At 35.9% G+C, this 26,643-nt stretch overlaps 3 protein-coding genes across 4 annotated transcripts in view; all 3 read right to left on the reverse strand.

Moving 5' to 3' along the window:
- The window catches only part of LOC115449328 (RNA pseudouridylate synthase domain-containing protein 2), a 494,984-nt gene that overhangs the window by 447,262 nt on the left and 21,079 nt on the right, over nucleotides 1–26,643 (reverse strand). The window lies entirely within an intron of this gene.
- On the reverse strand, nucleotides 9,039–10,410 carry LOC115448462 (trypsin, alkaline B-like). Its single transcript, XM_030175900.2, has 4 exons — nucleotides 10,288–10,410; nucleotides 9,992–10,160; nucleotides 9,658–9,913; nucleotides 9,039–9,370 (listed from the first exon to the last, which is right to left on the reverse strand). The coding sequence occupies exons 1-4, from the start codon at nucleotides 10,331–10,333 to the stop codon at nucleotides 9,074–9,076; spliced, it is 768 nt and encodes a 255-aa protein (XP_030031760.1). The 5' UTR covers nucleotides 10,334–10,410; the 3' UTR covers nucleotides 9,039–9,073.
- LOC115448463 (trypsin, alkaline B-like) lies at nucleotides 14,866–16,371 on the reverse strand. Its single transcript, XM_030175901.2, has 4 exons — nucleotides 16,234–16,371; nucleotides 15,983–16,151; nucleotides 15,652–15,907; nucleotides 14,866–15,356 (listed from the first exon to the last, which is right to left on the reverse strand). The coding sequence occupies exons 1-4, from the start codon at nucleotides 16,280–16,282 to the stop codon at nucleotides 15,060–15,062; spliced, it is 771 nt and encodes a 256-aa protein (XP_030031761.1). The 5' UTR covers nucleotides 16,283–16,371; the 3' UTR covers nucleotides 14,866–15,059.

Consider the following 26,643-nt stretch of genomic DNA (forward strand, 5'->3'; position numbering starts at 1 on the left):
TGGCTAGTGCGGATTGATTAAGTTCACACACCCTCAAAACTCCTATAGAGAACTTCACACATATGCAGGTTTCCTTACGATGTTTTCCTTCACCGTTATAGACTACAGGCCCATGTTGAAAAAGTTATGGGTCATTTGAACCACCAGGTGACCTATCTAGAACGATATAAGAGCATAAAATAATAAAATTGAGCACTATGCCGTCACTTGTAAGCTGTCCAACTGAGTGCAGATGAGAATTCGAAAGTACAGGTAGAGTGAGTACATTTTGGTCACATATTTTTGTACGGCATTCTTACCACCGATAGATCCATTAAAAATAATAAGAAAACGCACAGTGCCGTACAAAAATGGTGCGCCACAAAGTCGGAATTTTTTTTTATGTTCCGACAATTACCGGGGTAAATTTGGTCATTTGATTTTGTACGGCATCTGTGTCATAGTATTTCAATACTGCTTTTAATCCATTATTCCGCAACGCCGTACAAAAATCATGCGACAAGGGGAAAAAATCGACAGTTGCAATCCCCTCTCCTTCCGTAGTCGAGGAGGTGATTTGAAAAAGTACGGCTTCGGTTCCAAAACATTATCTAGCACTCAAAAGTACTATTAAAAGTAATGCCGTCAAAAAATGATTGTTCATTTGAATGTATATCAATAATCATCTTAATTTCATCGTATCCTTGATTTATAGAGCTGTAAAGTCATTTGAACCTGTACGAGAACTTTTTTTTAACATGATATTGTAAAATACAATTGTTATATAGTATTGCCGTTCAAAAGAAACCGTTCTAAAAAAAAATATAGAGAAATGCAAAAACTGAAATTTTGCAAATTATTGTAAAAGTTTAAATATCATAGATTAATGAAATATAATAGTTTTCTACATTTTATTCCTTGTTTTAAATAGTATTAACATAGATAAATTAGGAAAAAAATGATGCCGTACATTTTTGTGCAGACCATATCTTTTAGACTGATGAAAGCGACGACGCTACAATTTTAAGGGTACTTTATGGCCATCTGATACAGTACGGCATAACATATTTTTGAAGAGAACAATTGATAATATGATAAAATCACTATGAAGTCTAACTGAACTGAAACGGTGTGTATATTATGTCCAAGAATTGAAACTGTCAATCCCAGTATCAACAGTTTATATACTTTTTGGTTTAATATATACTTCAAACATTATTGATAATGATGATAATGATGGATAATGATGATAATGATGATTATTGTAATGATGTGAATAAATAAAACAATCATTTTTTAGAAAAATTCGATAAATTTAATGATGATAATAAAAAATATGGTTTTTCTTTCAATTATTCAGTATCGGAATCAGTTGCTGAGTTGTTATCGGAATCAACGTCTTCATCGACGTCCGAATTATCTTCTCTATTATTTTCTGAAACATAAATATGTCTTTGTCAAAATCAGTCTTACGTACAAATTAAAGATTTATTTATTTATTTACCAATGACGTTATCATCTTCGCCTGATTCCTCATCCGGTTCCGTTATGTCACAGACTTTTTGGGGGCATTCCTCGCCGTGAAACCAATCGAAATCGTACTGACCGTCATTAAGAACCCATCCATAGTTTATTGGAAACAAGGTCGACGGTACTTGTTTGTAGGCATTACACATTACAATATTACACAACACCTTACAAATCCAGTGTTGGATAACTAAACTTTAATAAAACACATAAATTTAACCAATCATGTAAGTATTTTGGCAGTATGGTAACACCAAAGTTAACAAACTACCCTCACATATTTTATTATCAAAATATAAAAAAAAAATCACCTTACATTTCGTTATATGGATTTTCTATTTTTGATTTTTTTTTCAATTTTTTTTCCCCTTTGAACCAACGAAAATGTACGGCACATGAAAAAATATTATCTATGCATAAAATACTTTCAAAATAAATTTATTTCATGTTGTGTCAAATCACCTCCTCGACTACGGAAGGAGAGGGGATTGCAACTGTCGATTTTTTCCCCTTGTCGCATGATTTTTGTACGGCGTTGCGGAATAATGGATTAAAAGCAGTATTGAAATACTATGACACAGATGCCGTACAAAATCAAATGACCAAATTTACCCCGGTAATTGTCGGAACATAAAAAAAAATCCGACTTTGGGGCGCACCATTTTTGTACGGCACTGTGCGTTTTCTTATTATTTTTAATGGATCTATCGGTGGTAAGAATGCCGTACAAAAATATGTGACCAAAATGTACTCACTCTACCTGTACTTTCGAATTCTCATCTGCACTCAGTTGGACAGCTTACAAGTGACGGCATAGTGCTGAATTTTATTATTTTATGCTCTTATATCGTTCTAGATAGGTCACCTGGTGGTTCAAATGACCCATAACTTTTTCAACATGGGCCTGTAGTCTATTAAAGCAAGCGAGAATTTACGAAGAATACTGATTTTGGAAGTCAGAGGTGTGCCCTTGGGTTTTGAACCCGCGGCCTTTCGTCACGGCAGTCCGTTCCACACCCAACTAGGCTATCGCCGCTATAACCGCCTTACTTATATCAAACTGTAATAGTACGCAGTGCATACCATTGTGAATTTGAAAACCGCGTCGCCCATCCATCACAATCCCACGCATTGTCCACCCCTAAACTAATTCAATGTGTCATGTCAGTGCATAACGGGTAGTATCGTGGAGGACACAAATGGTATTTTTTTTTAAACAGGCACCTCACTTGATTGTTAAAGCAGAGTTGGGTACAGTACACCTGGATGAATATTTGGATCGTGGTAGACGTTAACTTATAGTTTCGATTAATAAAAATTTTGTATGGAAAGGACATTGTCGAAAACGGCCCCAGAACCAACAAAGGTGTGACTAGCACCATAATTATTTATGTATTTTTTTATATTATTTGCAAATATGTGTATAAAACGGACAAGCTGCTACATCCAAAATGAATATATAAAAGTATTGTAACGACTTAAAGTCAAAGTCGCCGACATGTTTACAACTGTTTGTGTATAGAGATGTACCGGTTCGACAAAACGATAAATCTAATTACCGATAATTAATTATTGAAAAATTTTAATATATTCGATTTGTGAGGCGATATGTTCTTTAATTATTATAATAATATTTAATCGACTAGTGGATGCGTCTCAAATAAATAAGTAATTAGTTTTAGGACTAAATTGATTATAGATCAAGTCGTCTATGAAAAAAGATTTTTTTAGTTTTTAATTCATAGTGATTTACTTTGTTTATTTAGATTCTATATTAGCGACCCGCCCTGGCTTCGTACAGATAGCAGAGCATAATATATTATGCGAACATTTATTTTTCTGTCGTACAAAATATTTATGAATTATACATATAAAAAGTAGCGCTCTTCTCTCTCCCTCCATCCGGAGGCCTCAAACTCTCTCCATATTAAATTACTATCGGATCCGCCCGTGTAAAGATTTTCCGGGATAAGGGTCCCGCTAAATATTTTTCCGAATAAAAATAACCCTATGTTGAATAAAATCGATTTTTGTATAAATGATCGATATAATCGATCCAGAATCTAGTCGAGTAGTATCCCTAATTCTTACTTCATTGTTCAATTCAGTTGAATGTCACTCACACTTCACTCATCAGAGACAAATAAACTAGACACTCACTTTCCATATAATATATTATAATTCTCTGACTCTCACTATATCATTGACGATTCGGCTATTATAAATACTCTGTGCGATTGATTACGATATCGACATACACTGGCTGTGATTTCTGGACTTTGTGAACTGATGTAACAATTTACCTGGCATTGATAACGGATACGAAATGGAAATAGCTTTTTGCATTAATTGTGGCTCTGCTGGCGGGTCCATGGTGTTGGAGAACGAGCAGATTCGCCATTGTATACAACAATGGACAGCGCCTCGTTTGGTAAGCACATTTTTCTTTAACCGTACAAGTTTAACTGCCGCCAAACTTCTAGTTCGCTCCTCAGTTCCTGTTCTTGGTAACTGCGAGACAGCGAACAGAGTCTGTATACTACCTACTACACACTTTAGCATGTGGCTGTGGCAACTTAAGAGCAAACTAGCAAGTATATTGTTGATTAAAAAATGTGTGTCATATGCTTGAAGGTTTCTTACATTTAATTCAGCTGGAAGATTTGAATACATAAATCTGCTTTCCGTGTGACACAATATTAATATATTGTCATTCTAATTTGAGCATAATGTGTTTGTTTGTTTTGTTTTTTCAGGTTGTAGCCCTTGATCTTATATGTACAGCATGTTTGACCACGGCCCAAGAGCCTATACATACTTCAGCTGTAACAATGTTAGTAGAAGCTGCGTGCTCTGTAATAGAAGGTTGGAACTCCGGACTCGGTGATTGTGATTGGCAAAACTGAATTGATAAATAATACCATAACAACAACCCTCCTGCACAATACTCAGATAATATTTTATAAAACAATGGAGGTGATGAGGAAATAAATAATATGAACTGAAAATATTTTTTTACTTGTTTAATTTAATCCTACATGCCCTAAGAGTCTACCAAAAGTGTGTAAAATATGCCATGCTTCTGATGAAGCGTGAATGCTCAACAGTGCGCCTCTGTCTGTCTCGTCGGGGAATACGTATGACGTACGTATATATAGAAAATACATAAAATCTGAAGGGTACTCTTAGAGGATGTAAATACTATAACTACATAATTAGGTACCTTTTTACTTATAAAAAAATATATGAATCAAGTCTTAAAATAGCCTGATTTAAGTAAAAAATAATCAGATACCTACATAGTGATGAATCTTTAGGGCTTATATATATTAGATAGGTACTTATATCAATAAAAAGCATATTTAAAGCGTAAATGATAGGACTATAAATCTACCTTGACCATTGAAAAGCTTTCAATGTTTACTATCAATTATAACCTCAAAATCTCATAGTTTTTTTTGGATTAATGCGATATCCCAGCTTGTCCGTTTTATAAATAATATGTCATGAGAATTTATTAATGATTCTAAATATTACAAACATTTTTCATTGCTGTTGGTTCCAGGGCGAATTATGTATGGGCACAGAACAATGTCCTTTAATAGCATCCTGAGACAATATTTGGAACTAATATTCAGAAGCAACAATATTCTGTGGTGTGTATACTTTGAATACTAAATCGTTTAGGTTTAGATGCATACTGCAGCACGAATTTCTTTTTTGTCGCCTATATAAAGTATTTTTTTATGTTATAAAAAATTACTTTTTTCCCCGAATCAAAACGTGTGCGCAATATAATCCGAATCTATAACTATAACATTATGAGACAAGATAAGTTAAAATTGTAGTCGCTTTAGATGCGATCCCACCTAATTCATGAAGGATGAAGATGCTTTCAATATATTATTAATAAAAACAAAATATATTATCTGAGTTAAGCCTTTTGTGCGCAACTGTTTTGCATAGTTGGACAGGTGTAACACTAATGCATCAAACAGCAAATAACCCGACGAGAATACGAGGCACACTATTAATTGATTTCAGTTCTGGTTTCGGCATTCATTAATTAAAATTTATATTGAACTTTCATTTGCATTGAATATTCCAACAAAATGTTTGGACATTTGTTGAAATTTACAAATAAACCGATGAATGGAAATGAAAATATAAAAGCCCAATATTTCACCAATTAAAGCTATTTGTTTTTCTCTACATCCACTCGATTTGAAAGTTCAAGAGCGTACTTACTTGTGCCCGTAACAAACAAACAATTTCAAGTACTGAATCTTGTTATCGACAAATGTTCTTGTATTTTTTAAAGGAATCGTTCCGTTTCTATTTTGTTGTTACACTGGAGAATATCCTGTTTCCGAATTAAAATGCAATTCGAAGTCCACAGTTTAACAATTGGGTTTGCGTTTTGTTTTTTAGCGAAAGGCCAGCTAACGAGTAGAGGGTTACTACTTAGCAACAACAAAAACTGCAATATGGAATCGTTAATTGCCGGTCTTAGAACAATTAGGGGAAAGTTTGGTAACCCTAAAAACAGAAGACACATAGAAAATTCTACCACGGTATCCTGCCTGTCGTAAGAGGCGGTTAATATGTATCACATAAGCGTTTTGGTGTACTTTCACTGAGGCTTACGTTTGATTTTAAATAAATTAATAAATAAATGACTGCCTCGGTGGCGTAGTTGTACTGCATGCGCGGTATGGCAGCGCTCTGAGGTCTTGGGTTCGAATCCCGGGTCGGGCAAAGTGATATGTGGTTTTTCTGCTCAGTATCAGCCCGGAGTCTAGAACTTGTGCCCGATATGGCGATAGGTTCGCCCCCTATCACATCATGGGACGGCGGAACACACTTGGCGAAAAGTGGGTGCCATGGTTGCGCCTTTGCATACCCCTTCGGGGATAAAATGCGTGATGTTGCTCATCTATTCCAATGAGGTGGCCACGAGACGGGCCACAACGCAAATTGTTGGCCTCCAGTTGTCGTATTCGCCAGGAGCGTCATTCGGAATTTGGGGACTCTTTAAGCCCCTACAGAGTGAGATGGGCTGCAAGATGGCATCGCACAGAAATATCTCCACGCAGCTATCTGCAACAGGCTATCCCGAGACCGTCTCGTATGTGCAAAGGCCACCGCTGATTTGGGTCAGTATGTGGGTGTTGTCCCTAGCTACGTTTATTCCCTGGAGAAAAAAAAGCAAGAATAATGGTTGTTACTCTTCGTTAGTTTTCTACAAAACAGCCAGTCAAACGGGCACATTCTCAATGTAGTCAAATTTGTCTACAGCGCGAGGTCCCTACGAACCATATAAATAACATAAGTGGCTTCTTAATTTAAGTATTCGCATGATCCGATAATTTTATACAGTTGGCAGAATTTTTATTATTCTACAAAAACACTCGAGATATGGCAGAAAAAATCCGAATTCATTTTTTTTATATTCGCTTTGAGCTACAAAGACATGTTTAGTTGAAATCGTAATTCTCGGAAACTTTTGATTTGACGCACTCAAATAAAATGAAATTCTTACTTAATGGAATTAACTTGACATGGATTTTAGGGTACCGTTGTTAATTGGCAAAAACTTCAGCGTATATTAATATTTACTGGTGATAGGATATATTTCATCCGCCCTGATAGCAAACACCGTACACAAGAAGTTAAAACCCGCCATAGCAGTCCACGCAAGTGTGTTCCATTACGGGTCAGCTTGTACCTATATATCCGGGTCCAACAAGCCGGCATAATTATGTCGAATGCCGAGGGATAAATCTCTCGTCAGACGACATTCTATTGGACCTCTCTCCACTTACCATCAGATACCATCAGGTGCATTGGGGTCATTTTCCCGAGTCCGTATAACTTGTTCGTTCCACTCTAATGTGGAATCGATACCTCACATGCTCCTTAGGGAATTTGATAAAAATCGATTTTTATGACCTAGAACATACCTTAAATTGTATTTATTGGTTATAATTCAAAAAGTCTTGGTGAACACCACAATGTATGCAAGGGCTTTTCTTTTTTTAATACTGAACCCATCAAACCGGTTGGCGTTTTAATAATCACAGAGGAATACAATTTGAAATCATTTTACGACTAATTTCATTTATGGACGTTTCTCTGAACTGGAATGTGACGAGTAAATTATTTTCTATTTTTTAATAAAAATCATTTTTATACTTACATACATACACACAATATTCGTAATATGTCAAAAATTGGAATCACAAAGCCTAAATCATGCCAACGAATTCAATTTCAAAGTAGTTTAAGTAAAGTAATGAAGAGTGAAAAGAAAGCGTTACGCCTTTTTTGCATAATTTTCTGGCGTATTTTTTACTTTTTGCCGAAAAGCAATTTATAATTCTGAGCAAATCTATGATGTGAGTGAGAGCGCTTCGCAGAATATTTATGAAGTACTTGAGGATTGTTAGATCGAGTTTTCATGAAATAACTGATTTACTTGCGGATTTCGCTGCATATATATTTTCATTTTAACTGTACATTAATAATCGTACAGGTTCATTTTACCGGCATTAAATTGTACATAAATTATTGTTATTTTATTATTTCTATATACATTCTATAAAGTACTGCTTCATTTAAAACATCCACTTCTTAATTTAAGAACGCTGTTCTACTAGAAATTTGTGGATTATTTTCACAAACCTCAGTTGTTAGTTGATTAGCACGCTTGTTGCGTATGCGCAGCAACCGTGCTCCACACTCACTCCGGGAAAACACATAAGTGGAATCGTGACTAAAAACTAATCTTTGTTAGCAAAATGTAGGATCTAGTAGGATTAATAATGATAATTTTAATGACATATTTAATGATAAGGATAAATCATTTGTAAATCATTTTTGTGTTTCAAGTGCTGATTAAATTAGCATAATAATCATAAATTATTGACAGAATCTATATTCGGAGTGGAATAAGAAATCCGGTTATGACTGATTTTAAAGGAATAAGTTAAAAAAAAATATTGACATTTTCGGTAACAACGTTAATTCAATTTAAACAAGTGATAATAATAATAAAATCAGCCCTGTATATACTTGCCCACTGCTGAGCACGGGCCTCCTCTACTACTGAGAGGGATTAGGCTTTAGTCCACCACGCTGGCCTAGTGCGGATTGGTAAACTTCACACACCTTCGAAATTCCTATAGAGAACTTCTCTGATGTGCAGGTTTCCTCACGATATTTTCCTTCACCGTTAAAGCGAATGATAAATTCACAAAGAATACACACATGATTTTTTTAGAAAAGTCAGAGGTGTGTGCCCTTGGGATTTGAATCTGCGGACATTCGTCTCGGCAGTCCGTTCCACACCCAACTAGGCTATCGCCGCTTTTTTTTTTATGGATTAATAAAATAATTTGCAATGGTTATCTTCTTTGAGGTATTTTAAAAGAATACAGTTAAAAACATATTTCTATTATATATTAAAACTCAACTTGAACTTAACAAATACAACGTTGTAAAATGTACAAAATAAGTAATAAAAATCTAAATTATAACATATTCACAATTTATTCTGAAAAACTCGTTACGTGTTGGCTTGGATCCAGTGAGTAAATCGAGCGACACGAACATAAACACCAGGGAAATGTGAGGAGCCACAGACCTCTCCCCAGGAGACCAGTCCAACGACGACCCCGCTGTGGTAGAGAGGCCCACCGTTGTCACCTCTGCAGTGGTCGCGACCGCCCATGTCGAGCCAGCCGGCACACAGCATGTTGTCTGTGACTTGACGGCCAATAGCGCGGTACCGAGACCTACACGTGGCCAAGCTCACGATCCACATCTGAGCGTGTCGTAACTCTTCCACTGGAGGGTCTTGAACCTGGAAAATTGTGTGCCATTTATAACGAGAATCTAGTTTTGGGCAAATCGTGTTCATTACATACTAATTTTGTATCACAAATGATTTTTAATAGTTTTATAAGTGGTAGGAATTAAGGGTTAATATGCTTAGGAGAAGATCAATAAAGAAAATTAATGTCAGTCAGTCGTAAAAACTAATCCAAATATCTGCGCGCGCATGAAAAAGTGTATTGCAGTGACCCGAACATTGAAAGAGAAAAGCGGGTCAAAGAAGTCGAAATGAAAATTAAATAAAAAAATATTTACAAAAGTGGAACCCCAGCCGGCGGCATAGACTGCTTGGCTTTGAGACACCACGTAGTTGGGGCCAGCGATGCTTCCGGCCTGCGTGAGTTCATTGAAGGCAAACGTGAGGACGGTGCGCATTATAGCGATGTCGTTATCGAGAGTCCATTTGTTGAAATTGTTGTGGATTATATATGTGTTTAGGATGTGGACTACACCACCTCTATTAGCGAAAGTAGAGCCAGCGCGAATACGCCACCTATTAACCGGATCTCCGCTGCAAAGAGAATTGAACATTATGTTCATGGAAAATAATATTCAAATTCAACTGGTAACTAATTGAATGAATACTTACTGAAGGCAATGGGCAGCAGTTAACACATTCCTACTGTTGACGATGACGCCACCACAAGTCTGCTGAAACGTACTCCCGTCCCACGAAAACAGTAAAGCAACCAAGGAAGGGTACTGATCGATAGTCGTCATGAAGCCGCCCACGATCCTCGACGACTTTGCCGGCACGGCTGAAAATATTCCCGACAGTTTTGAAAGAAAGGAAGAAATGTATGAGCATATGTTGAAATAAACAGTTAATGAATAAACAGTTAATTAGTAACTTCGTATTCATTTTAATTTTAAAAGTGAACTTACCCGCCTCGGCTAAGCCCAGAGCCAGTAGAGCGATCAAGACACGCATGTTTCTCAAAAGTGTTCCTATTGCCAGCGAGCTTATGGTATTTATATTAAAAGATGTCTGAAATCTAATGAAGATAATTGTCCACTATCGGCACTGAGATAAGACAATGGCTTAATTTCGCTCCAGGTGTATTGTCGGCCTGGCGTTGCTTGCGAAGTGCCGGTTTCATCGTTAAACCTATTTTGAAATTGCTGTGGACGCGTTTTTTTAATCATTGATATTAGTTATTGACTATAACATATGAATTATAATGTATATTCTTATTTAGTGACTTATAAATAGTGGGTCCTGCGTAGTTTCTATCTCAGAGTTCAATTATGAGTTGAAAAGAGGGAGTTTTGCTTAATAATTCTAAAATAGTTGTAATATTTTTATAGGATGGTTATTTTTGTAACCATAAATATTTTAGAATTAATGAAGATAAAATCGTCTCTATTAAAAAATCGCAAAGTCCCTTACGATGTTCTTTCTGAAATGCCTCAATTTGTTGATCCAGGAAGTTCAATTTATCGTGTACGAATTTTATTCAACGGTTTCTGAATTATCTTCCAAAACATTACTTTAAAAAAATTTAAAACTATTACATGAGTGCTTATTCCACGCCAAAATAACCGAAGCCATTTCCAATAGATAATTTCTTGTCACTACTTTATGTGACTACAGTAACAAAACAATATAAAACAGCGTGCTACAATATAATATGAAATCACGCACTAACGTGATTTATAAAAAAATATATACATACAAGAAGGATAGCGCTGACATTTCAATAACCCATCATCAGATTAAAACTTGCGTGACACCGAGCACGCGATTTTGAAACTTAAATAATTACGTGACCTTATAATCAGAGTTTATTTTTAAATATTAATAAAACAGATAAGGAACTTTTAAATGAACGCGATTTGTGCGTGAAGGCGTTATAAATAGGTTTTATTATTAAACTTAGATTAAAATATTTCCTTCTCTAATAATAATGGGACTTTGCAGTGGAAATAGGTATGAAACGCGGGCAAAGCCGCGAGTATCACCTATTTAATCAAAAAAAGACAATGGTTATACTAACTAAATCTTGCTATGCTAAACACCCACAATGGAGAAATATTGTGTGTACTACACATTTTAAAGGACGGGATAAAGGAGAGGGAAATTGATAGACCTCCGAAAATCTCAATAACAGTACCTACGAACTACATATTCAAGCCGAATTTGCTACTTCAAATTTATTCGTGTTCATCACATTACGAAATACTTTTCTAATAAAAACCATTACACACCCAATTTGGAACACAAAAAATACGAAACGAGATACTTAAATCCTCTCAACGATAAGTAAGGTAAATTACGTACATAATCGTCAAAGAAATACATCCGAGTAAGGTGATGTTCACACAAAACTATAAATAAGTATGTACATATTTACACACGTTTACAGGCGCTCGGGCCGTTCTCGAGGGCTACAATTTTCTCATTTTCTTCTAATGCGAAACCGTTTCTTTTTTGGTTATGAGCGAGTAATAAACGAAACACATTATAAGGTGAAACGCGGTGCAAGGCACAAGATAGAAGCATTTTATTTGTTTTATGTAATAAAACTTGTTGTTATAAATATTTTACAGCGTTCCAACATTCATATTATGTTTTAAGTTAACAATTCCGTTCCACAATCAGAGAGAACATTCAAAATATTATGAACACCAGATTTTCATAGAAAAAACAATACACTTGGATTGTAATGGGTTGAAATTTGTTCCTGATATAGCGTTAACAAAAACACGCCATTTCTCCGTCGGTTTGTCTGACTTACTTTAAACGTGATAAACACAAAAGCTATCGAACCGATTTTCATACAGTTTTCACCTATAGACGGAGTGATTCACGGAGAAGGTTTATGTGTAAAATTCCTTACTGTTTTTGTAAATTTATTGAAATATGAAGATGACAGTTAGAGATGTCGAAAAAAAACAAGCTGACTAGGAGCTTTCAATCAAAACGCTGCCTTATCCCTTTGAGATTTAACAAAACGATGTTTGATGGAATTATTTCACTTTTATAAGTCTACGGAAAAGTCCTCGATGGCACGTGTCTATCTTTTAAGGATAGCTTACTATAAATAGACGGTCACATATAATATGGTAAGATGGAAGCTATTAAGACCGGTGTGATATTTATTCTTATCAATTTTAATACACCAGTTACCTTAAGCATTCTATCCCTATTATAATTTCCCCTTACACTATACAATTCAAATTAAAATATTAGGAGCTATCGGAAAATTAAAATGATGCCGCGACAAAATAAATGCAAGCGGTCTCATGCCAACGAGACGCACGCCTACCGGTTTTCACTGTTGCTATATAAGCCGAGCGATAAAGCATTTAGATCAGCGGTCGGCAACACGCGGTCTGCGAAAGTCCTGTTTGTGGCCCGTGATTGTTTTGTAATAAGGCTTATACATCAAAATAAATCGCTCATCTAAAGCGGGTTTCTAGGTTTAATGTTATACATATGGCCCACCTTTAGTTAATTTTGCCACCTTGTGGCCCTTGCGTACAAAAAGGTTGCCGACCGCTGATTTAAACTGAAGTCCGTTAAAAAATAATTCAAAGTAGCCATTTCTATACAAAATGACCTATTGAACTGTTTGATTATTTTATGTACATTTGGATTGTTTCATTTTTTTTTTCTTTATACTACCTCGACGGTGAACAAAAGCAAAAAAGAATTAATCAAATCCGTCCAGCCGTTTGTGAGTTTTAGCGAGACCACGAACAGCAAAACATATATAGATAGGTATAGACACATTTTTCATCAGAGACACTTGGAGCTCATCACATCTGGGAGCAAGTGGGGCAGTTCTCCCAATTTGTTTCTGGTGCCGCGTATCACAAGCCATGTATTATTAAAATCTTTTGTGAAGAGGGATGGGGTTGTAAGCTCAATTTCCTTTTACATCTAACATAAATAGTATTTTCAAAATTCACGCAAAAACAAATAAGTTATAAAGCTTTGTAATTTGTTGGAAGGGGTTGCCGTCAAATAGCAATAATAGTGAACTGTGACGTCACCAACTGTCGCCGGCTATAACGTTGCATGCGTGAGAAAGAGATAGCACAATAACCCTGTCACGCCCCCCACTTTTGCTCACAACAATATTTAAAAAATGAATAACTGCTGTATTTTTTAATAAATTTTGATGTTTATTTTTCGGAAGAATTTATTTTTCATATTTTTTTCTATTACATGTAAAATAATGTTTAAAATTAAACACAGGAAAGTACTTACCTTAATCTAAACGAGACATTAGCGATATCGCAGAGATACTACGAGCCAATTCAGATATAAACATACACTCACATTTAACGCTAATTGAACTGAATCGTGCCAAAGTCGGTGCGCTTTGATTGGTTAAAAAGTCTATTAGATATTTTTTTCATGTAATTAAATGTTCAGCTAATTCATATCACTTCAATCAATGTCAAATAATTAACCCAAAAAGTGGTTATGATTCGCACAATAATAACTAAAATTGACTATTTTTTCCCATTATAGTTTCGACGTATCCTATGGTTTTGGATCTTCCTACACAGTCCCAATTAATAAAACACACAACACACACACCTACAAATTCACTAAATTGATATAAAAGTTGCACCTCACTTATACCAAATTGTATTAGTAAGCAGTGGCCCATACACACCATCCATCACAATCCAACGCGTTGTCCACCCCAAACTAATTCAGCGTGTCATGTCAGTAGATAACGGGTAGTATTGTAGATGACACAAGTGGTATTTATTTTGTACCAACTTTTACTCGCAACTTCGACCGCGTGAAATAGTTGTTCCAAGATAAAAGTCTCGCTATAGATTTCCTCGGGATATTAAGTATTCTATGCCCTTCTCAGGGTCTCAAACTACCTACACACCAAATTTCATCGAAATCTGTCACGTAGTTTTTAAATTTATCGCGATTAGACAGACAGACAAACAGATGCGACGTGGGAGTTTGTTTTGTAACTAAATATGCGGGCACGGCAACGCAACTCCACCGCACCTGATGGTAAGTGGAGTTGTGTCCAGTAACTCGAGCATGAATATTTCCGTTATAATGTACTTAAGTTGCAGTTTCAATTAATTAAATTTTTGTATGTAAATTTTACCAGCGCCCTTTGAACGTATTTGGAATTAATAATAATAATACGAAGTAGTATCTAGTAGGATTAGTAATGATAATTTTAATAACATGTTTATTGATTAATGATAAAGACAGTTAATTTTTGTGTTCCAATTTCCAAGTGCCGATTGATTTATTATAAATTTGACAGGATCTATAATCGGAGCGGGAAAAATAGGATTCGATACCGATTGATATCTTGAGTAAAAATCCATTTTTTTCTCAAGATATCAATCGGTACCAAATAATCAATCACTACCAAAATACTATACAGACAGTGTAAGGTACTTTATAAAATGATTTGCTATGTTTATGTACTTTGAGGTATTCTAAAGAATACAATGAAACAAACACCATTCTTCAACTTTTTTCAATTTAAATAATTTTACAATCAGTTTTCATAACTCACTAAATATAAAATAAAAATTACCAACTTCCGTATCGCAAAGTGATCATTAAACTTCACTAATAACAAACCTTAACAATTCTAAAAAATTAATCACGAAAATCAAAGTTACAGCATATTCACATTTTATTTTCAAATATACACTTATGTGTTGGCTTGGATCCAGTGAGTGAATCGTGACACGCGAGCGTAGACACCAGGGAAAAATGTGGAGCCACAGACCTCTCCCCAGGAGACAACTCCGACGACAACCCCTTTGTAATAGAGAGGTCCACCGTTGTCACCTCTGCAGTGGTCGCGACCGCCCTCTTCGAGCCAGCCAGCGCACATCATATTGTCTGTGACGGCGCGGCCAATCGTCATGTACCGAAACCTACACGCGAACAGGTTCACTGTCAACTTCTGAGCGTGTCGCAGCTCTTCGACTGGAGGTTCATTAAGCTGAAAAAATGTGCGCATTTACAATGAGGATCTAGTCTGGGCCAAATTAGTTACTTACTAATTATTACCACAAATAACTATTTAGTGTCAGGTAAAACCTATTTTTGGTATGAATTAAGTATCAATTTGCGTAGGATTGGACCTTCTAGAGAAAGTTGACGTCAGACAGGCGGCCAGTCGTAAAAACTTTGCCAAATACTTTCTGCATCAAGCTTTAAAAAGTGTGTTGTATAGACTTGAACATTGAAACGAGGGTCGAACAAGTAAGTGTGAAAATTTAATAAAAAAAGCTCACATAGATGGAACCCCAGCCGGCGGTATAGACTGGATCCTGTATAGGGACTAAGAAGTTGGAGCCAGCGATGCTTCCAGCCTGAGTAAATTGATTGAATACGAAGTTAAAGTTGGTACGCATTATAGCAACATCATTGTCGCGATTCCACTTGTTGAAATTGTTGTGGATTATATAGGTGCTTAGAGTGTGGATCACACCACCGCTGTTAGAGAAAGTGGAGCCAGAGCGGATACGCCACCTATTAACTGGATCACCGCTGCGATAAAAATTAAACATTATTACCATAAAAATAAAATTAAAATTCAATTAACTTGTTTTAATGAGTACTTACTGAAGGCAATGGGCAGCAGTTAAGACACTCCTACTGGTGAGTATAACACCACCACAAGTCTGATGAAACGTAATCCCGTCCCACGAGAACAGTAAAGCAACCAATGAGGGATACTGATCGATGGTCGTCTTAGAGCCACCTATTATCCTAGGCGACTTTGCCGGCACGGCTAAAAATATACCCAAGATACATTGTTTTGTAGGCACAGATGTAATTTCGTATTAACTTGAATTTTAACACCAATTTCTTACCAGCCACGGCTGATACTCCCAGAGCCAGTAAACCGATGACGAAACGCATGTTTGCTTTTCAACTGTTTGTATTGACAGAGCTTATGCTATTTATATTAAAGAATGACTGAAGTCCTTTGAAGATAATGTCCATTATCAGCACTGAGATAAGACAATGGTTTGAGGATTTCGCTGTAGGTGCATTTTCCGCCATACGTTGAAGTGCTGGTGTAAACGTTAATAGCATTGTGATTTTTTTGTTGACGCGTTTTTAACCTAGGCAAATTAGGTCCGCGTTGGTTTTAAATATTGTCATTACTATCTTTATTTATTTTTATTGATCGTCATAAGTGTTTTATTTCTTCAGTGATTTGTAATTGAGGAATGTTTGCGTGATTTTTTTTCCGGAATAAAATTTTTACTGTTACCTTTTGAGATAAAATGTAGTATAAATATGTTGATCCAGGACTAGGTTAGGTTAGATAGAATCCCTACCATACGTAATTATATTTTAATTAGAAATATAAATACATATATTTCTTTAAATAATTTCTTTACTGTGCAATACTAGTTATAGACTAGACGTAATTTTGTAAGTAAGTGTTGGTTAAATAAATCAATAAAAGACTGGATTCAGCTGATCTGACTCAAGTAAAAGATCACACCAGTGCTGCAGATTTTAAAAGAGGGGATGAAGGAGAATTGATAGACCTCTGAAAATTTCAATAATAATACCTACGAACAACATCTTAAAGTTGAAAATTATTCACAATTATTCTCGTTCATCACAATGCGAAATACTTTTCTAATAAAAACCATTACACACCCAAATTGAAACACAAAATATACCAAACGAGATACTTAAATCCTCTCAACGATAAGTAAGGTAAATTACGTACATAATCGTCATAGAAACCAGGGATGTTATGGAGCTCCGTAACCGTAACCGAAACTAACGGATATCCGAAATAAAAATATATCCGTAACCGTAACCGAATCCGTTATAAAAGTTTCGGATAAGTTACGGATAATATGTTCCGACAGGTTTTTGTTTCACCGCTCACGCGCTACGTGAATTTTTGGTATATTACGTACTAAATTCATTTATAAGGACAAAATGCGTCAGTCAGTCAGTAATTTAGTTTGGCCTTTTTTTTTTTTGTTCAATTTAAAAGTAATTTTGCAAAATGTAAACAGTGTGATAAAAACTTTTCACGGAGAGGAGGTGGTGGAGGCACTACTTCACTGAAACTTCATATCAAATTAAAACACAGAGGTTTTCCGAACACTCATGTCCCCCAATTAGTTCATCGATAATTAATAATCGACGATGACGACGAACGATAGTATTCGTCGCCCTACTGTATTATATTTTACTTTAATGTAATATCCGTAACCGAAACTATCCGAAACTACCGGATAATCCGAAATAATGACATATCCGTAACCGTATCCGAAACCGATATAATTTTATTCCTATATCCATATCCATATCCATATCCGAAATTTTATATCCATAACATCCCTGATAGAAACATATCCGAGTAAGGTGATGTTCACACAAAACTATCAATAAGTATGTACATATTTACACACGTTTACAGGCGCTCGGGCCGTTCTCGAGGGCTACAATTTTCTCATTTTCTTCTAATGCGAGACCGTTTCTTTTTTGGTTATGAGCGAGTAATAAACGAAACACATTATAAGGTGAAACGCGGCGCAAGGCACAAGATAACAGCTTTTTGAAATTTATTCTTTAATAAGTCATTGGGAATATAAACATATTATATTTTGTTCTTGTTTCCAGATTATTTATTAAGCAAAGAAGTTTGTTCCTAGTTTGGTCAAAAAATATTTTTTTAACACGTATAAACGGATTTTCAATTAAAAAAAATAATTGCACTGAATTGAAACTAAACCTAAATCAGTTTAGTGACAATCAAATAATACTACGTGCCGATACGCTCAGCCCTTAGGATATTATCATCAGAATATAAACTTAGCGAAAGTTACGCCTCTCTTTCAACTTGCTTAGATAGGGGAGAGTTTAATAACTTATTATTTTCATAGAATAAGACTTAAACAAGGGCAACGACAACCTGCATCACTCACACACATTCACGCCTTTTACCCCCGAAGGGGTAGGCAGTGGCGCTACTGATGCCCCCATTTTCTGCCGCGTGTATTCCGTCTCATGATGTGATAGGAGGAGAGCCTATAGCTATATAGGGCGCAAATTCCATACGGGATCGATACTGAGTAGAAAAACCCAATATCACTTTGTCCGTCCCGAGAATCGAACCAGACACCTTAGCACTGCAGTCGTACCGTAATACAACTACCCCATCGAGACAATAATAAAACCATACATTACAATAATAATATGCAAATTTATTACCGATCGCTCAACGCTCATAACTTATACCACAAGGAAACTTTGAGCTTACACCCCATCCCTCTCTACACAAGATTTTAATGATACAGGGCTTACGACACGCGGCACCAGCAACAAATTGAGAAAACCGCCCCACGTGCCGCCAAATGATATGAGCTCCAAGTGTCTCTGATGAAAAATATATCTATATCTAAATCCATACTAGTGCTGTTATATTGAATTTTATTAATTTCCGAATGTTAAATATTTTTTTACTTTTTGTTTTCATTAGTGTACTAGCTTTTGCTCGCGGCTTCGCCCGTGTGATGGAGTTGTCCGTGATAAAAGTAGCCTATAATCTTCCCAGAGTCTTAAACTATCTCCATACCAAATTACATAAAAATCCGTTCAGTAGATTTTGAGAAAATCGATAACAAACAGAGAGACAGAAAAGGGGACTTTGTTTTATAATATGTATAGGTTAGATGTCGGTCGCGGCTCCGCCGAAGTGAAAAGCATTTTCCGCTAAAAGTCCCTCAAACACTGTTCAAAGCGCCATGGGTAAGGCAACAGCGATATATTTAAAGAAAAGTCTTAGTTTTCAGCCCGCAATCCGCATTAAAATCTGTAAACACATTCTTTTTTTATATAGCTTTGAATGTCGAGATGGACTTGCCGTTCGCCTGATGGTAAGCGATACGACCGCCCATAAACAGTAGAAACACCATCCAACATCTTGAATTACAAAGTATTGTTTGCTATTTCACTGCTCTCGCCATCCTGAGACATGAGATGTTAAGTACATTCAACACAATTCCATTCATATCTCAGTATAAACACTCCTTAAAGCATAAACACTTGTGCACAAAGATATAAAGACAAAGCGTCGGTGGATTCAACATCAGCTTTATTTAATCCCCGCTGTAGTTTTCGCATCCTTACACGTGTAAAATGGAATATAAAACCACGTTCACATGTATAAAATTATATACTTTGTTTTAGATTAAATCTTACGAAAGTTTGTAATGTTTGTTAGAAGTAAACGTTGAAACTTCTGAACGGATTTGGATGAAGTTCGTCACTTGGATAGATCATGTCGTGGATTAATATATTGTAGGCTACTATTCTGGATAAGTAACGCTAGTATAACTCCGGTGACCACCGAAATACGTTTACTTTACCTTGCGTGAAATGAAACTAAATTGTTCTATCCATCACGATCTGAGTAGTCCATTCAAATCATCAGAAAAAAAGACATTATGGGTCATGGAATACGATCAGAAAACAAACATAGTAACCTTTACCTCCCTTCCAATAATGTGTATACTCATTAAACACAACAAATCCAATATCTATTTAAAATATTATTACGTATTATATTATTTACCCCACGGCATATTACTTTCGTTCTTTCCATATTTAATGAGCTCATCGCAACAAAAGTAATTAACTGAAAAATACAAGTATTCGGAAGCCTGTTGAGCGCGGCCAGTGGACCGTGTAATCGGCAACAGCGGCGCTGAAACGGCCACCGTTGCCAAGTCACGGCATCCGAGTTCAAACAACGGCATAATAACTTATTCGTCGAAATAAAATTACCGTTTCACGAATATTTGGACAGTTACCACCGTTCTGCAAACACGGTAATTGTTGAGTATACGAAATACAAAGAAATTTTGAATATCGTGGTTTTAATTTTATCGAGCGGTATAAATGGGAGCTATTTTCATTGCCTCATTTAATGACGATACATTATCAAAGTAAATTCGAAATAATACACGAACTTAAAATCTAATTTCGGGCCCAAGCTGCTTTGAATGAGCAAAATCTACATACCAAAATAGATTCGTACTGCACCTATGATTGTTTTGGCCAGAGTATTCTCTCACTTCAGTCGAGTAACCAATTTATGTTATCCTTGCATAAAACCGTGTCTATAACATCACATCTTACTTCTATACTTATGAGTTCTATGTGGGTTACTAATGTTTATGGGCGGTCGTATCTTTTACCACAGAACTCGACATGCATGTCTTCAACATGCATTAGCAAAAAAACACATGAAAACAACTTTTCGAATGACTAACACCTCAGTCTGCCCTGTGACTACGAAGGCGTACCTATAGTCTTTGAAACGACGGGAAAACGATATTATATAAGAACCGCGAAAACATCCTCAAAATAGTTTAATTTTTACATGAAAAATAGTCAATATATTTCACAAATCTCTTACGAAACACACTTTCACTACATAATATTATTTTATAATATCAGCCCTGTATTAAATACCGTCCCACTGCTGGGCACGGGCCTTCTCTACTACTGTGAGGGATTAGGCCTTAGTCCACCACGCTAGCCTAGTGCGGGTTGGTAGACTTGACACACCCTTAAAATTCCTAAAGTGAACTTCTCAGGTATGCAGGTTTCCTCACGATGTTCTCCTACACCGTTTCAGCAAGCGATAATTCACAAAGAATCCAACACACTACGAACTAAAATTTCCATAACGCGTCCTTGTCTTTAATCATTACTTTTTATTTCGCGTCACACAGGGTGCTCATATTTCACGAGCCCCCTAAACGCGGCTGTCAAAATTTCGCGACGTCGCGCCGCCGAGTTATTAAAATTGTAGGCGTCGCCGCGTTAATAAGCCGATAACGTCGGTGCTATATTAAAAGCGCAAATGGCGAAGTCACCTCATAGTACGAGTAAGATATTAGGGGGTAACATTTTGCTGTATGGCGCTGGAAACTTTGCCCATTTGGTTTTGAGAGCTGTACGTGGTGGTAAATTACGAATATTGTTTAAAGAATAATGAGATTGTCTCAGGCAATAGCCAGTTAAAAAACAACACTCACTACAAAGTTATATCAGCAATGTTGACAATTACTCATAGTCAACTTTACCATTACAAATAAATGAATCCGTCCCAATCGAATTTCGGTGACCTCACTGCACCTAATAGTAAATGGAGTGGGGTCCAATAAAATGTCGACTGACGAGAGATGATCACCTCTGGGCAACCGACACAATTATACCGGCCTGTTGGAACCGGATATTCACAGGCTGATCCGGGAACGCGACACACTTACGTGAACCACTATGACAGGTTTTAACACCTTGTGTACGGTGGTCGCTATCCGAGCGGATATAAAATAGTTCTTTGAAAATAGTTAATTCTTTCTTCGTTCATTAAAATAGTTCTGCTTTATGTTTCAAATTCCAAGACTTTTAAGTCCACATACGCAACTGCTAGCGAAGTTTACACACGGCTACATTAGTTTACATTGCAAAGAGCAATCCATCTATCTCAAGAAGCATTTAAGACAACATTTACCGAACTGATAATTTGAAGTTACATTTATCGCTATATCGTAATAATCTTTGGTTAACTACAAAGTTCGCTTTCGTCAGTAATTAGGCATCAAAGTGAAAGTTACTTAGACGCGGAAAACTTTCAACTTATACAAGCTATCAGTGATGTTACATGAACTTTGCGAAAATGCGAAGACGAATCCGATGTACTGTACTACAGAGCATTCTAATGAATAAATAATTTAAATACTTCAATATTTCTTAGGAATATTTTTGTTTCTCAATATATTTATAACAAAAATAGTTTTGTTTATATGATGTATAAGTACTCACTAATTTATCGACATGGAGCTTTTATGGCAAAACCAAAACTAAATAATCTTGCAATACTTATCGAAATACAATACCGTGTGCGCGTTGGACGCGTTCCAATCAACGAACGCGAATGCGAATTAAATGTCATATTAAATTCGCCCAAATGTCCCAACACTAAAGATAAAACGCCGTTCAAAACATAATGGTTTACAGAACAACCATTATCCATCCCTAACGTTCAACAAATTATATTTTCTACATCAATTTATTTCATAGAAAATTAATTTATTAAACAACTATATACCTTATTTACGTTAGCGTTTGCACTTTAACATTTTTAATATGAAAAGAAAAAAAAAAATGTACAGTGAAAAAACTGTTTTGCGGCAACATGAAAAGATAATTAAAAAGGTCACAGTTCATAGCCCAGTAATCCGGCGTGATGTTGCCGCGCACGAAAATAATGTTTCACGATATTTCCAGGAACACCTTCAACTTAATTGGATATATTACTTGTAAAAAGGCAAAGAGATTTTTTACAAACTCGCGATCGTGAGTGACGTGTTTCTTGCAATTTCTTATTGTTATCAGCTGTAATAAAATTATTTTCGTATGTATGGCAGCATGTTTTCCGTTTTGTGTATCGAAATTATTCCTTCCGGATTAGATGGGGAACTTGATTCCGGGTCCAAAGTTTCTTACATCAAGTACCACATCACTGTAATAAAATGTAGTATCAATTTGCTTTTGTTCGCTGCTTCTTCCGCGAACTTTTTCTAACGTATATTGGCAGTTGGCTTTGATTTTCCAAAACACAGGCTAGGCCTAATTTGAGAATCTTTGGCAATTATTTTATGTACTTTCCAATATTAAAAAAAAGATTTTTCGTTTCCATTTTTCATATAAATCAATAATAAAACATATACTCATATTATTCAAGGACAATACAGCCTTATGTGAGATAGAATATTAGGTAAGAGCAACTTCACACCTCTGACTTTCTAGACATTACAGTATGTTTCAAATACCATTACAGGTAAAACACTTTACTCCAGACTAAAACAAGACCTAAACCAACAAATAGATCAAAATACAACGAAATTCAGATTAGCCTGGACTGTGTAAACAATGAAATCTCACGAACCAGACTTAAGACTTAGGCACAAACGAAACCGACTAACCTAGGTAGCCTATAGTATACATCTAGACTTAAGACGTCAATGAGTCACAGGGCCGGACTTATATATTTCAAATATAAATAATTTCCGCGCAAAGTTGCTCTTATGCTGGGGCAAATTCATGGTACATTATGGCAATAAATATGGAATTAAAATTCTTCACATCACGTTAAATCCTTGATACACGTCAGAAATCAGAAAAGTAGATGCACCTACGTTTCGTCTCTATTAATACGATAATTTATACCATTAAACATTAGCCGATACTAAATTTGTTATTATGGCCACGTTGATACCCTTCGGCAAAATTGTAGCCGTCAGCTTTTACCACCTCAGGTCTTGATGCCCGAGGCCCGCTCCCCGACTCGGCCCTGCTCGCCCGTCGGCCGGTCGATACGGTCAATAAAACGTTTTACTGCACGTTTCATAGGCCATAAATTATCATTTTCGCGACTGTATAAATTATGGAATACAGCGTCGTAAAACAACGAAATCGTCTACGAATATATGAGAGAAATATTTTTATTTATCTTTTCAATATCGTGTTTTATTTGATTGATCATGGTTTTGTGTAGAAATATGTTAGAGAAAAAGTTTTGCGCGTTTCGTTTCTCTTGCGAGTAGACGATGCAACCAAAACGAAATAGTATGTGTACGCTTTACATTACCTCTGCGATCTCCTAATCTACCAGCACATCAGGCGCCGCAAGTGGAAATGGATTGGACAAACTCTCCGAAAGGGTCCCGACTATATATCTAAACAGACAATGGGTTAAAATCCCCAACGACAGCGAAGGCATGGCCGTCGCAACCAAACATGGTGACGTACGGTGATCGACGAAGTGAAAAGTATTGGGAATACTTGGAACGAACCGATCGAAATGTAGAATCATTGTGGAAGTCCTCTGCGCCATCCAGAAGATATGGGACCTTAATGACGCGTGAAATAGCCCTATAAGAAAGCAAGAAAAAACAATTTGGCCCATATTTGGCCATTGTCAAGGACCAGATGGCAGTATGTTCATGCAGCTCAAAGAACATGAAGGGATAAATAATTAAAACACAAATTAAAACACAACGACTTTAATACAAGTTAAGCCGCGACCAAATAAAGTTTAATCTATACTAATATAAAGCTGTACACGTTAATCTCAGGAACTACCAAACTGATTTTAATTTTCACTAATAGGAAGCTAAATTATTCCTGGGTGCTATAGTCTTTTTATCCCAGAAAAACTTTTTCACGCAAGCGGGGCCGCGAACAGAAGCTAGTATTAAATAACATAACTTATATATTCAATTAGATCACGTAGTCATAATCTTACGTCACGACCGGCAAAATGATCAACTACGGGCTAATTGGTAATTTTCCGCCACAGCCCCAAACCGCGAACAATTCCATCCACAAGGTTTGATATTTAAATCGCAGTTTCGGTAACCGTGGCTTAAACGTCTAGTCTCAAGGGTAATTAGTGATCTAGACTTGGGAAACTTAATTAAAATCTAATAAACAAGGGCGAAATAATCTAATTATAAAGTTAATCTGTATATATTGCTTTAATAAATATTTAATTTTGAAAGGAAATGATGATGGTAGGTATGGTTTTTGCGAGTTTGGGTTAGCACCAATGTTTTGTGTATTTTCCTTAATAAATAATAATAATATCAGCCCTGTATTATATACTTGCCCACTGCTGAGCACGGGCCTCCTCTACTACTGAGAGGGATTAGGCCTTAGTCCACCACGCTGGCCTAGTGCGGGTTGGTAGACTTTACACACCTTCGAAATTCCTATAGAAAACTTCTCAGATCTGCAGGTTTCCTCACGATGTTTTCCTTAACCGTTAAAGCGAACGATAAATTCACAAAGAATACACACATGATTCTTTAGAAAAGTCAATAAATAAATTTTCCTTTACTTACCAATATTGCATGAATTCTTCGGTCCTCTTTCACAACATTCAAGTAAATTTTATTTGACAGTTATCATATTAAACACCTAATGTAGATAGTACTAATTTTATCACTATTTATTTGAGAGAGTGTGACGTTTGTTTTCGATCGGCTTATACATTTATGTGACTGTATATATCCAGAAGTTATGAAACACCTATCGACTTAAATTTAATATTTGAATCCAATGATGTACTATGAAATTCAAAATAATATGTATTATAGTTGAAGAGAAGACTAATTCCCTCCAATTTATTATTAGAGACCAGCCCGTTTAATTTCTTTGTAATATTCCATAGTCATTATTGTTTCCGAAAATACGTCTTAAATATTTTATGAGCAAACTCTGTTAGGAACCAATGAAAGCTGCACCCTCTCCTCACCAGCACTCCTTTCATTTAATCCTCACCATTCCAACTAATAGCATCAATAAGGAAATCATTTAAAACATTGCCCACCTTCGCACTTTGTTTCATCGTGGTGTTATTTCAAATTTCCACCAAAAATAAGTCCAACAAAGATATTTACGCTGTTAATACTTTCTTAACTCAGTTCCACGGTTTAACTGCGAATTGGCGTCGTGAATGAAAATTTTGTGCGGAATACAGCTTAAGGCGAGATATTAATTTCAAGCGCGAAATTTAAACTGTTCATTATGTAACAGATTCAACTTAATTTTCATCTTGATTGGGCCGCGTTCACAATAATACACGTTTCTTTCGCGATTTAATTAAATGTGTGATTCATAATGCACTTGGAATAAATTGTGATTAGATTAAATTTATATGTTTATTTATAACTTTATGAAAATTTTAATATCTACTTTTGTATATGGTTACAAGTAAAATATTTTAAAACGCAAAATTATGTGGTGATGTCGAGAACTTTTGTTGACTTTGCACCGACCTTTCGGAGAAAGAAACTATATCTAGTGTGATTATGTCATGGGACGGAAATATATAACTATATATCAAACACAATCTTATATCATAAAAATTCTAATGTAATAAAGAAAAATGTTACAACAAACAAACCCTTTTCACATCGACATAAACAAAAGGGCAAACCACCAATTAAAATAGCAAGTAAACAGAAAATTACAAGACTAAGTGAACAGCGCTGTAAAACGTTGGAGCTGGTCCAACGTACATACGACGCTTATCGGCAATAAACGAATGGTGCTCGGGGGGCAAGTAAATCCATTTGTTTCATCAGACCTATTTCCACTTTTCTTTAATTCAAGTGAGACGATTTATTAGTTTTAAACGCATTCAGTTTTAGGCGAGGAATTAATCG

This window comes from Manduca sexta, chromosome 23, assembly GCF_014839805.1.
Source record: "Manduca sexta isolate Smith_Timp_Sample1 chromosome 23, JHU_Msex_v1.0, whole genome shotgun sequence".
Classification (NCBI taxonomy): Eukaryota; Metazoa; Arthropoda; class Insecta; order Lepidoptera; family Sphingidae; genus Manduca; species Manduca sexta.